Source organism: Sparus aurata, chromosome 19, assembly GCF_900880675.1.
Source record: "Sparus aurata chromosome 19, fSpaAur1.1, whole genome shotgun sequence".
Taxonomy (NCBI): Eukaryota; Metazoa; Chordata; class Actinopteri; order Spariformes; family Sparidae; genus Sparus; species Sparus aurata.
In genome coordinates this window covers 6,290,442-6,304,960 of record NC_044205.1, presented here as the reverse complement: position 1 = coordinate 6,304,960, position 14,519 = coordinate 6,290,442, and the positions used below count along the sequence as shown (strand labels likewise).

General features: G+C 45.3%; 1 protein-coding gene across 1 annotated transcript in view; it reads right to left on the bottom strand.

The window, feature by feature from the left end:
* Positions 1–14,519, bottom strand: part of zeb1b (zinc finger E-box binding homeobox 1b) — a 53,815-nt gene that overhangs the window by 17,478 nt on the left and 21,818 nt on the right. Inside the window, exon 2 of the mRNA XM_030398675.1 lies at positions 791–946. Coding sequence (XP_030254535.1) covers positions 791–946 — 156 coding nt within the window. The remainder of the gene's footprint in view (positions 1–790; positions 947–14,519) is intronic.

Below are 14,519 nucleotides of genomic sequence, written 5' to 3'. Positions count from 1 at the left end.
ACAGCATGAGAGAGAGAGGGAGAATGACATGAAGCAAAGGGCCACAGGTCGGATTTGAACCATGTTGGCTAATGTGGGGAGGACCAACTGAGCTGCCTTGGTGCTCAGGACTAAAGGTTTCTAAGTGGGCTGTGCACTGAACTCCAAAACACGTTGCAGAAACTGGATTCGATGTGACCCCACCATCAGAATATCATTATATGAAGCGTACTTCTGTTACTGAGTGATAGAAAAGAAATCACTGATACAAATTTGTGGAGTCCATGCCAAGCCGAGTGCATGCGGTCAATAAAGCAGAAGAGGGAAAAAACTAAAACTAAGATAATTTGAATTTCATGGACTTTGTCCAAGATTCAACTATTCAAACAAACTTAAGCTGATTTTATTATTTTTAATAAATAAAATATAAGTATTTACAAAGTAACCCTTGTACACTATTGTCCATCTTAAAAAGTTATTAATTCTGATACAACAAATGAAGTGAAACATTAGCCAGTGTGATTTGGGATGTGAAAGATATAAACTGGCATGTGCCTAAATACAATTCTGGCAAATAATGATAATCGAGTACTGTAATCATCCACTGGCATAATTTTTCACATTCTCAGAAAAATTTAGCAGAAAATGAGATTAAATGAGAACTTATGGTGAACTTTTCCCCAGTGCAGGAACAGAAGTCACAGAACAGTGTGGAAACGGTGGGTTGGAAGACGAGAAGTTTGTTTTGCATGACTCAGAGCAGATGTGTGATTGAGATCAACGTGTTCAATGAGTGAGTGCCTGGTCTCACCTCTGTCCCAGCAATGCCCCCTGAGGTGCTCGTCGTCTGGCAGGGTGCTGTCGCAGTCAGCCCCGTCTGCCAAGCTGCCTTCCTCCTCCACGATGTGCAGCTTGTCCTCGTCATCTGAGTCTGATCTGGCCTCCACCACATTGTTGTAGTTAGTTACTGCGCAAAGGAGCACACGAGGGGCAGAGGTTAGACTGGTAGGCCACATTTTTTAAAATAAGTCTTTAAAAGCTTATTACAGGTTTTACAAATTAAGTAACTTTGATTCCTGATTACGTTCCCTCAATGTGAAAGGTCATGGGTGGGAGTGGTTAAATATTTGTATTATGTCATTTAAATGTCAAAACTATTAAAGAGTGGGAGGGAGATAAAAACACCAATGAAATGGACAATGGCCTAATTTTAGTAAGTGAGATTAAACTTGAAATGATCCCTATGGAGAAATGGCTTGTTAAGGCAGGAGAGAATAAAACAGCGAGGGCACTAACAGCAGAGTAAATGGAGGAACGATTAAATCCACAGCACCTGCTGATTCTGATGCGTCACTGAAGTAAAACTATGACAATTTGAGACAGATACGGATCCTTGGTGAAAACAAACTCTGGAACAACAGACTCACAAAGACATTTCATACTAAGGTCACACACACACACACAGACACACACAGACACACACATTACCACTGTGTGAGATCATTAGATTGCAGGCAGAAGTGGCGTGTGTGCTGTGTGGGTGTCGGTGTGACCTGGTCGGGTTGTGTTATGGGCTGAAGGAGCCAGGAGACACAGAAGAAGCCAGCCCACAGAGAGGGTTATTACAGGGACTACATTTTCCTGACCGACTGACGCCTGCTTCACATGTGTTAGAGTGTGTGCTCCTGTGTCCTCTTTTCATTTCCAACCAGTTCCTCCATCCCTCAATTCCACCTGTGTTACTTCCACCCACTATCCTCCCGTTTCTCTCCCCCCCCCTCCCCCTCCATCCCTCTGTTCCACTGAGAGAGCTACAGATCCTCTCCGAGGCCAAATCAATTCTCCAGTGAGAGCAGCCCAGTCAGCAGAGGGCCTCGGCTGCAGCACTGAAACTACCTCTCCAGCTACTTTATCTCACATCATACACACACAGCGCCCGCACATACACACCACCTGCATTCACTCTCTGAATATGCGCTGCATGTACAAAGCACCCGAACATTTTTTTTTTTTTCCCGTCTATCTTCACTCACCCCAACTCCACTCGCCCACCTCTTTCTGAAGTGGCTGCTGATGTTTTTTGTCGGGAGGAGGCGTATCTGGGAGAGAATCATGATCCTCCGTTTCAATCAATGAGAATTGTTTCAGTGAGGTCTCTCCCTTTCTCTCTGCATTGTGCAGGTCATTACAACTGCTTGGTATTCACACAAACTCGGTAGACGTGCAGGGTTCAGTCTGAGGGGGAGGAAGGAGGTGTGGGGGCGGATGGATGAAAGGTGGTGGAGGAGGAGGGAGAAGCGCTGTTATTTGGCGAGTCGTTCGCGGGGTCAACACTGCTGTGCTGCAGCTGCAAAATCCTATCAGGGTTCATCAGGAGAGCTATTTCATTCTCAACCTCACTCCTCTCCTCACACTATTTCTCACTCCACAATATTATCTCTTTCTCTTTCTCATGATGTGAACGCTTCCATATTGTTCTTTTCAAGAGATACGTTCAGTTAAGTCAGGGGTGACGCACATCCTTTGTACCTGGCTTGCTATCCAAGCGATGTGTAATAGTCTATTTAAGGTTCTTAACAAGCAAACCCAACAATGGAAGAGCTGGGAGCCACAAAGCTGGGATCCCATTCACATAAACTGATAATTAGTGGATTTATATGGACAGTGTAAACATGTCCGTCCTTGTTCCACTCTCCCTCCACCTCTCTCTGCTCATCCCAACCTCTCCTCTCTGTCAGAGCGACTCTGCCAGGTGATGTATTGTCCACTCGGCAGCCCAAACAGGGCACAACACTTCATTCTGAAACAGAAGGTGCTTTAGAACGAGTCTGAGAGGCTGTTTAAGGCCATAGCCACTCAGGTGTGGAGCTGAGGTCAGCGATTACAAAGGCAACACTCTCAGCCGGCAGTGTCAAGAGAAAATGATCAAATATAAAGCTGTAGAGAGAAAATCAATGAGCTCCTGTGTGCAGACGGTAGGTCGCAACGGCCAGCAGGACAATAAAAGCGGGAGCTGCAAAGTACAGCAAAGATTGGTGAGAGAGAGAGAGAGAGTAAAGGATTGATGGTGTTGGTGGTGTGGGGGTGAACAGACATGGCCTTCCTGTGCCAAATGGTTGGCGGTGTTGAGACAAAAATGCGTACTCCAACAGGAGATGTAACACCTAGTGTCAACAAAGGCTGCAGTCCCTTCTGGCTGACCGGCTGAGCATTTAGACAGCTGACCTCATTAGTGCTAGCATGCTAGCACACAACAGGAGGAAGACTCCCACACAGCTGAGAGGGAAAGCATTGGTAGGTGGAGGAGGTGAAGAGCTTACTTCATAAAAAGTTTGCTTTCCTCCACGGGTTGAAGTGTGATCAACACCTGAGAAAATAATGGCCTGTAACCATGGCCTGGGCTTTAAGTTAGTGCGTAAGCCCCGGCCATAGATCACACCTTTCCACCATCCTCCCACACAGAAACATTCTCAGGCTCTATGGCTAATAGGACACAAAGCAAGCTCAGCAGCCTCAACACAACATGTCGTGATTAAGGCTCATCACATCATCAACATCACATGAAAAGCCTGTAGTTTCGCCATGATACTGGAATGATTTACTCCGATACCATACCTTAAGGCAGTGGTTCCCAACCTGGGGTCCAGGCCCCCCCTAGGGGGGCGCCAGAGATCGCAGGGGGGGCGCACAACTTTGTCTGCTCTGAGGTTGTGAGGTTACCAAAATTATATTTGTGCACATTAAATGTATAAAATCCCAATAACACACCCAACTGGATAATCAAAAGTCTGTATAATCCAAATTGAACGTATTTTTGGTCCACATTTAAATTCATTAAGCTATTTATCACCAACACCCCTATGAGGTAGGCAGGTAGGTAGGTAAACTGTGTGTGTGTGTGTGTTTGTGTGTGATATGCCTGATGACACAAAAAATGAAGAAATGTATCTATATACATTATAAAACAAGGAGAATAAGAGCAAAAACCTACAACTGTTGTTTATTTTTGCAAATAAAAGTTTGCAATTAATCACTTTATTCTTTCAGTGTATGCGGGTTGGGGTTGGGGGGGCCTGGCTTGTCTTCGACACAGGCAAGGGGGGCTTCAAGGAAAAAAGGTTGGGAACCACTGCCTTAAGGTATCAATATACAATAGAATTTTCACCACCAAAACGTTTTGCAAATATTCGGTATTGACTTTAATCAATATGTTTGACATTATAAGCCAGACATTTACGGGGGAAGACCTGATGCATCCTGGACCCAACTCCAACTGTTTCTAATTAGTAGCAGACCAGCTCATGTGATATGAAATCCTCTCCTCTGTTAGTCACTCTTCACCTACAGCGTGCTGCAAATATGTACAATAGCTGTCAACTGCTGGAGTTCCCCAGCAATACTTAAGTGAATGACTGAAGCCAAATCATGTTGAATGTCTCTACCCTCACCATCACTCTTCACCCTCACTCCCACTTCCAAAGTTCCCAGAGTCTACTGAAGGACAATGCCAGGCAGTCCATGTCAGCCACACTTAAATATGCCTGCTGGGGAGAGAGAGGACTGTGCTGTTATGACACCTACCAGGCTGTATCATTACCAGCAAAGGAATTGGGTGACTGGGTGGGTTACTCCCCAAACAAGCCTAACGTAACCCCATCGGAGGAGATCACCTTGGCAGATATCATCGGTGCCATGTGCCCCTTGACACAGGCTCATTTATCAGATTGTCCTCTAACTGTTTAAAGAAGCTATATGTAAGAACTTAAGTTGAATTCCTATTGATTCAAAACTCGACTAAAATTATCAAAAGAATGCGAAAAAATAAGTTATAAGATCTGGCCAAAGTCACAGATGTATTGTGTTGCAAAGATGTGCACTTAAGTTAGCGTGGTAACCAACTAGTCCCGGCTGCCCTTTATCATAATACCACATTGTACCTCAAGAGGTAATAGTGAGTGACTGTAGCAGCCAGTCTCCATTCAGTATCACATAAGAGGATGAAGCAGTTGGGTGCTGAACACTGCACATTTCTTCCAGACTGGTAAATACACAGCTGTTAATGCTAACATGGGCTATTTAGAGATACCTCATAAATGTAATGTTAGCTAATTGTATGACAGTACCGATAGGGTTAACATGACACCCCAACTTTCTGGTGAGTTGCTGTCCCCAGTCATGCTATTTAACACTGGCCTGGTTAATGAATAAGACACATTTCAGGACCTCAGAATCACCGTATGGATGGAGTTGTACAACACATGATCACTGGAGTTTTCGTTTCATACACTGAGGAGTGCCAGAGAGGAATGGCAACATGGCTCCACCTCTGTAGGAATGAGCTATCTCTGTACTCTGAGGCCCTCAAGGTGTGAGTGACCGGCTTAATAGCTGAGCTTCAAATGCGAACACAGACATATATAGCCTGTGAACAAACACATTATCATCAGAAGTTAGCTTTTATCTTGATTCATTACCTATAAGGACATCTGTAAGGAACCCTGCACCCATATGTCTTATGTGCAGGCCAACAACCCCATACCAGAAGGTGTAGGAGGTATGTCTGGAATGTCCAACCAAAACACTTTTCCCTGAGTTTGGCTCTTAAAGAGACAGATCAAAGGGTGTGCTCTCTGGCTGCTACTAATTCAGTCAACTGACCAACACGTATTCTGAGGCTGTTCTGCTTGTGATTAGACAGATTGACTCCTCATGAACAGCAGCAACTATTTGTCTAGCCTTCTACCTCTCTCTTGTCTCTATATTTAGCCTTGGTACAGGCTCCCTCATTGAGGTACGCCACTTATCTCATTTGGAGCTCAGGGCCAGGCAGGCAGCAGTGGAACTACCACAGGCATCCTCAAAGAGCGCAGACCCTGCCGTCACACAGTCTGCCCTTGCGGCTCCGCAATGCCATTTTCTCAGGGAAGCAAACCACTACAAAAAAACCCAGCTCCAACCAAAGTAAAACAAAGCTGTGCCATTCAAAACCTCAAGTATGCCGTCTCAAGGTGAGGCGCCTCATTCAGCGCTGAGGTAAACGCTGTTGGTTTTGTTAAAACAACAGCCTTCCTCCCACAGAGTCAGGAAGGTCAACTCAAGTGCCGATAACAAAACAAAAGAATTGGGGATTTTTTTTTTCATGTTTTGCTTGTTTGCAGGCTGCCTCAAATCTGTGAGACCATTCAGGCCAGGCAAAGACTGTTTTGTTCCAGTAGTTTTTAGGAGATATATCTGTGGACACAACAGTATCCCTTCACACAGTCAGTTAGCTGTAGAGGGCACTAGGGGTCCCAAGAGACTGTTTTGCAAGCAGGTTCGGCCTTGCCTAGCACAGAATGCCAAGCCTCTCTGCCACAAGTGCCTGCCAACCATACCAGAGGAGGCCAGTCACATCTAGGACCAGTCATATCCTGGACAGTGTCTCCATGGATACACAGCACAACAATCAGGTCCAAAAACTCCCCAAACAACATCAAATGACTCTTACTCATGTTCTAATATAGGCCGGGAGGGTGAAAAGCAGAACCACTAGTATGGACCTGAGTTAAAAATATGCCTGAGCATTAGTCACTTTTGAGTTCTGTATTTTCTACAACTACAATATATCACAGCCAATACCTGGCTGACACAGACCATTGGTTAAGATTATTCCACCAGAGTCACTCAACACCCCGTGGAGCATCGGAATCATTTCAGTCTCTTGGTCTTTTGACTCTGGTCAAGGTTTTAGCATGTGAGCTAATGGGGCTCCGCGGGTCACTCATCTCCCATCTGATGAGCACTTTCCATGATAACACTAATGCTAATGATGGCTATTGTTCTCTTAATCTGCATGATGGCACTTGGAAGTGTAAAGGAAGTCAGTGGGTGTTAATGAATGTCAGGGAAAAAAAAAAAGAGACTTAACTGCGCCTCCGAGATCGCGGAATGCTTTTCAAACATGAAATTACTAAACCTTGTCTACAATGGGCTTTGCCTTCCATGTGCCCTTATTACCCAGGGTTAGCCCTAATAGTGCTGCTGTACCTAAATGACACCCGGATAATAGACTGTATTTCTGCTGAGGGGAAGTCACAGGCTGTGGTATGTCTTTGTGGGGCTAATGAGCTCGCTGATGAGCCACACATTCTGTTACACCGCCGTCCCTTAGAGTGTTGCTGCTCCTGGCTCCTCTCAGCTCTTCTAAATAAGGCCAGGTGGGCTGATAGGGGCTGGAGGGTGTGATCGCACCACATACACACACACACACACACAATCCACCGCAATGCCATCTACAAGGTTTACACTTGTCTCCCAACCTATGTTTATATTGGAGGTGAGACAGCCCCATCCAAGGTAATAACAGTGGTACACCTAAGTGAGAGTGAAAAGCGTGTCGTGTGCTGTGAATGTTAAGCTGTTAAGAGGCATGTTAGGCATGTAGAAAGTTTTCAGTCACTGTAGGTGGTCACATGATCATGGCTGCGTACCGTTTAAAGAAAACCATGATGAACCACTAGAAATTCACCGAACACTTAAAACTGATACCACCCTACAAAACTGCTACAAAAGCAGCAGCTAAACCCTCTGCAGGTGACTGAGAGAGCAGTGATGTAGGAGGTGGGCAAGAGGTGAGTGAGCAGGGGGGAGGAAGACAGTGAGGTGAAGAGAGGAAACATCTGTTGTAGTTTCTGGTAAGGACAAAAACCTGCAGTCACGCTTCCGACAGCCACCTCACTTCCCGTTCTCTCTTTAACCTCCTTGCTCCTTCTTTACGTCTTTTACGCTTGGTCTGTGTGTTTCCCACTTGTCAGTCACTTATCAGGCCTCTACACACACCGAGTAATAACGAACCATGTTATCTGAGCTCTACCATATATTCAGCTCGGTTTTAGTCACAGAGGACTTCACTGGAAATCACCTCAAACACAGAACAACACCAAAAGAGAGCTACGCAAATATTTAGTCTTTGCATGAAACGCACACACGTCTAGGTAAACAGTTATCGCTCCCCTGTTAGCAGCCGTTTAAAGTTAAGCGCAGAGCCTCTGTAACACCAGGCAGGCAACCAAACACAAATCTGGCTAATGTTGTGTTTGCCTCCGTCAAACCTCATTGGAGTGTCGCCGGCAAAATGAAACGTCCCTGTCACCTCTGCTGTCAGCCTCCATTCAGGCTTCAGTAACACACTGATAGGATTTGAAAGCTGCGCAGTGGTATAATGGTCTTCTTCCCCTTTGATTTTGCCAGTTTGTGTCTAGGCTTGACATTTTGAGTGGAGTCTCTGGGAGGATATTATTAGAGCGACTGCCTGAAGGGAGCCTGTTTAAATGCAGTCGGTTGCATCAGTAGCGTCAAACTTCATTACATAGCTTGTTTCCTTTTTTTTTCTCCAACCTCTTCAGCACTAATGAGAACAAAAGGACTGGGTCAGCAGATACCATTTTAGCCCACATGTGTGAAAATCAGTCCGGTCGTGCATCAAGGTTGTACAATGAGCAAATGGATCCATAGGGTGTGATGATCATTTGTCGTCAACAAGTGGCAGGCCAAACTGTTGGGCCTGTGGTCTGTGTTGTCAGACGACAGAATCCAATTTCACATCTTGATCCAAGCTCTGTTACCGACACACTGAGCGTTTCAGGGCTACCACTCTAAACATACCACCGGTCTTTCTTCATGCTTGGTAGCACTGCACAGTTTCATTTAAAAGCACAGTTAAGGATCACAAATACTGTGGTGTGTCTGATTTCACTGCGATGGTGTCGCTGCTTACGAGAAAGCATCAAAAAGGACAGGACTCTCCGTCAGTACACTGGGGTCTTCATCCCATTTGGAACATATTGTTAAACTCTTCACTTATTAATTTTTTTTTTTCTCTGTTTGGTTAGGTTTAGGAAGACATGTTTTGGGTTTAAAATAAAGTCTTTTACAACGTTACACACTTGTTAGAGAGGATAACTTCTCCCTTGTGCGTGTTTTTCTATTCTTTTTTCCTAGAGTCACTGAGCTCTGACATTACAAACACGCAATTGGTCAGTTTCAATAATGGCCCTGGCGCAACACCAACACGGCAACGTCAGATCACGCAAATACTTGTACTTTCTTTTTGAACAACCACTGGCACAACTCTAATGTGCCACTTTTTGTCGTACTGACATATTTTCGAAAATCACATAATTGGAAAGCATGATGTTAGTATCCACAACACAGGACTGTGGCCTAGCCGCTGAGCTGGGGCCTGCTGAGGTGTGTGTTTAAATATATGCCATGAGCAACAACGGTGCTATCCAACCTGCTTGTGTCATGCAGGTCGACATTAGGCTAGTGTAGCACAAGGCTGTTGCATTTTAGGAGCAGGTGACTGGACATTCCTGCCTGTATTAGGCTTGACAGTTTACTGTGGGTGAGTACAGAGTTGGGAGAATTACACCAGCCTATGAAGAGGGAGGGAGGAAGTTATACAGCCGAACAATTCTCCAACTGGTGAACCTGTTTAAAGCGTGCTTACTGGCATCAGTGAATTTCCCCCCAAAATGTCAGTTCTGTTCAAAGACCGAACATCACCATTATCAGCAGTGTTGCATATTTCCACTTCGTCAGTTCTTCACTCAAGCTGAGACTGTGTTTGTTGTTTGTAGAGTAATGCAAAGATTGCCAGTCGGCAGTGACAGACGTGGCATGCGCAAACACAAAAGAGGGCAGAAAAGGTAAACGGAGGGGGAATGATGGCAAGATGGGTGGAGAAGAACTGCTAATGGTTTAAAAAGACAAAGCTGGCCTGTCACGTACAATGCTCATCTGAACTGATGGCTGCCCCAGGGAGGGAATGTCACAAACTGTCAGGGAGAAAGAAAGATGGAGAGAACACAGGAGAGACGGGGGCTCGGGAAAGGAGACATAAAATGTTGAAACGAGGGTGGATGTTGAAGGAGGGAAATCGAGTGAATAATAAAATGAAGGGTACGAGACAACAGGGAAGTGACGGGAGGAAAGAGAGACAGACAGTAAAAGAGCGAAGGGCAATGGACAGCATTTAGGTTGAGGGTGCCTGTGCCTCAGGAAAGGTCAACTGCTGATGCCGTGGCTCTGCCTGACAGATGTCTCAGTGAGAGGACAGGCCACAGGGAAGCAGGCAGCGCACGCACACACATTCGCAGACATCTTGTACACACATTCACAGACAGGTGTGAGTGCGGAAAAAATAACACAAAGAGAGACCTTTTTGTTTATTGGTTACATCTAATTTTACAACCATTACAAGTTTACAGCAATCAGCAGGTTGGCAGACCTCAGTGAAGCCAAAGGCTGAGATCCATGTTGACAACCTACTGCGGCTTCACTAATTCTGACGCTAACGCACAAAAGTGCTGCGAGAGCTCTTTCTTTTTTTGAAGAAAATCCTCCTCTTTGTGGCATTTTTGACAACAGCTGACCACTCTCTCATTTCTCCAGAATGTCGACTCTGTCACAAGACACCCGAGGCCAAACGTCCTGGACAACCCCTGACACACAGGCAGACACACACACACACACACACACACACACACACCACACAATCAAACACACAGCCCGGGGCTATCGTTCAGTTGTCACAGTAGTTTCTTGTTATTCATGTGACGCGGGGAGAGAAAGGGGTTAACGCCGTAAACTTACATCCACAAAAGCTCTTTTGTCACCTCAGTCCTCCACCAACAGCCCCCCCTCCTTACATCCTTTCCTTTCTCCCCAGGCAAAGTGGCTTTGCCCTGTGTGATCAGGAAGGGTTAGCCCCCTCTCCCCACAACACAAGCCTTGAGGGCAGCTAAGGCTGAAGAGCAGTCAACCAGTAGTGCTCACACCATTACCCTGCTGCTAAATGACTACAGGCAGACGGACAGCTACAAAAATCTGTCTTGTTAAACCAGATGACAAAGAGTGGTTACGTGTTTGTATACGTGTTGCAAGACCTTACCCTAAGTGTGTGTAAGGGGGTCAAATCAGTCCGCTGTGCCCCTCTTCCAGTTCGACACCCTCCCCTTTCACTGTGATTGTGCTTGCTATGACTAACACATGAACGATGATTTGAAAAAAATGGGCGGACAGATGAAAAATCACAGGCTGAGCTAGCAGCGCCGGTGTTAATGTACCCTCTCGATGTGGTGCTGATTGGTGAAATGGCTGAGGCAGCAGGTAAGCGCCGCTCGTCACGTATTGACATATTGATGGGTTTCTTTTGTCCATTACACCCAGAGGTGCTGGGATGGTGCGTGGGCGTGAGTCTGGTTGCCACCAGCCAGGGAGACCATTAGTTTGCTGTGTCAGAATTCGAAGGGGAGTATTGACAGGCCAGCTGGGGCGATCGATAGGCGCAGATCTCTCACTCCCCTCTCCCATCTTTGGTAATGGGTCTACAGTGAGTCACACACTGCTGCTGTGGGACGATGGTGTTATATCACCTCACTTAGTGCATTCTAGCATTGCAAACAAGGGCAAAATTAACCGTTGCTGTTGAACGTGGAAGAGGAACGCAAATGAGTCAGCCAGACTCCAAAGCTGAATTGATTGATTATGCGATATAGTTGGGACTGATGAAACTGCAAACCAAATAGTGATGTTACATCCTTGACTGTAAGTTACAAACAGCTGTCTTGTCTTTCGTTCAGCTTAGTCATGTTCTGTTTCTGCTCTGGTCAGATGCTGGTTGCAGCTCCCTGAGGCTGAAAGATGGAGGCCAGAGCAGGGTTTTCTGGTGTGCGAGAGCCAACAGGGTGGGACGACGATTACCCAAGCGCACTGCAATCATTGGACAGAATGCTCGGGACTATCCCATGTGATGTCACCCATAATGTGAAGTCATTCAGCATGGAAAAGCCAGATGTTTTCTGGGATAGATCCTTCTCTCTATTTTCATGTCAAGTATCTCCCAGCAGGGACACTTAAGATACCTATCTGATAACAGTGTAGTCCTTGGAGCATTAAGGAAGATATCTCTACAGTTGGCAACTGTGGGGACAGTAAAACATTTGATCAGAGCAATCGCTCCCTTTCCATTCCACTACTCTGTTGTGAAATGTCTTACCGAAGACACACTGTACCCCAAACCTCTATGTATGGCAGCAAACATTAGCGTTGATCTAAATAATTTTGGATTGTGATCGATCAAAACCGTATTGACAAGTTGATCTGTGCTGCATGAACAAAGAGCAATGTAGCCGACTAGATGGCAATGCTGGACCAATTACTCCACGCGGCTCATCCTTCAGTGACGTATTGCAAACAACGCGCGCAAACAAAGCCGCGTGAGTTATAGCTAGCAACGTGGAGGACGAGGAGCTTGTGCCACAAAATATCTAATGCGAGATTGCATTTCTATGGTGCAAACAGTCACTGTTGTTATCAGGTCTTGGCTTACTCCCTGACCTGCATCCACTGCATACTTGCTCTTTGTTCCTCTGACACTATGGTGGCTGAAGTGGGTCAAACAGAGCTGTGTGAGCTCCCTGTGGTTCAGGGGGAATTCCACGGGGCAGTGTGTGACCCTGAACACTCGCCTTCCTGCTCAACTGGTGATGTGCTCAGTAGCCCAGAGGAAGAGGAAAGAAAGACAGTTCTGTCCAAGGACTAGCTCTTCTTGTCACAACACCGCCATGATTGTGACCTGTGTTGATGGTTGAGTTAGAGCTGAGTGTATAAATTTGCGTGTGTGCACCGGTGTGCAGCTGTTGTCAGACAGATCAGTGATAACACTTTGGCTTTTAATAAACCCAGCAGGAGTGTGTGTGTGTGTGTGTGTGTGTGTGTGTGTGTGTGTGTGTGTGTGGAGCCTGGTGAAAGGTCCTGGGCGTGTGATTGATGGGAGCTTTAGCACAGTAAACACATGCACACACACAGTTGCGCACACACCCCAGAGGTGGGTGGAGAGGGGCGGTCATATGCAGCAATTCTCAGCTAACATTATTCATCTTGTGTTCATCTGTTTGAGTCTACCGCCCTCCATATTGATGAGCCCCGGCAGTGTGTATCAGTCAGTTTATCTACATGACTACACACATACACACACAGGAACGCACATAAAGAGCAGAGAACGGAGGCAATTTAGAACTTCTGCCTAAGTCTTTCTTATTTTCTAATTTTCTTATTTTCAGACTTCTTCCAGTATTTTTTTAGGGTGATGGGATGATTCAGAGAAAAGAAGGCTGGAAGAGGGCGGCTGAGAAGGAGAGAATGTAAGGACAGAGCAGGCAGGGAGGAGGAGAGGTTATTTTGAAGTCTCTGAACTGTAATCACCACCTACAGCTGCTTCCTCCCAGGTGCTCTAGCTGGACATCAACAGAGAGAGGGAGGGAGAGAACAGAGATAGGCGGGCTCCTCAGAGAACAAGAAAATACTCATGAAGTAGAGGTGCTGGTGTTTGTCTTGTTTATAATTAGCCAGAAGTTCCATGCATCATAGCAGAACCAACCTTTATCATATTCTAATATAAACCCTCTTTTGCAGACAGATTGCAGTGTTTCCACAGATCATCTCCCGGTGAGGCCCTTTAGGTGAGGGGGACGTTTAATCTTAGGAGGAGAAGGAAGTTGAAGGAGCTATCACAGAGCTGACACAACACTTCCAGTACCTGACAGAGGAGACAGGATGGCGACTACTTTCAGAGGAAGCTAATCTGGCTGTGAATTATGACACACGGAACGTGTCTCGTGATGACATACAGGTGAGATCAATTACCATAGAATAATACCAACTTTTGGTCTATGCGGTAACCTGGTCTACATTATGGTAGCCGTTTAATCGCATAGCAATTATTTTGCCAAAAACAAGTGAATAAATGAGTTGAGGAACACATTCTTCTTCACTAATGTTATCAACCTGTTTACAGCAGTGATCTGTGGATGTGGAAATGGACTTAGCTTCATGAATGTAACATTACAGTGAGGAGAGGGGAAACGAACCAAGGAACCAGAATCTTTTGACTAAACAATGACTATCCCTGATGAAAATTCATCTGACAGGACTTCACAGACGGGGTACTGTCTTAAAGTTTTTTTAAAAACATTATTTGGGTGTCTACTCGTAGATTTGAAAGCATTGATATTCAAAAATGTTTACAATGTTCACATTTTTCAGTACTGTTGCATTGCTGCACCATCCATGCTGGGTGCGTGGCTGAGGGTGTTGACCGATACTTGTGACATCACGACCATACAGAATGCCTGATGGCTTGTTTAAAGGCACATTGTCTTAATGCAGACTGTGTGTCTTTCTCCATAGATTGAGTGTTTTAATTCTTAGTATTTATACAGCACCTAGACCTATTTCAATAATATATAAAAAAAAAAAAAAAAACGCAATTGGAAGTCTTACTTTAACAATATAGGACCTTTAATGTTCTTAATTCCACAGTGCAGTAATCCCATGGAGGTGAATGTTAGGTTCATCTGATAACCTAACACTCAGTGCGTTTACATGACACTCAAGAAAAACTAATTACTGGGTTAGTCCGACTATGATCGGATCTTTAAGATGCATGTATACACCTTAGTCTGACTAAAATTGGACCGGATCGGATTTCTCATAGT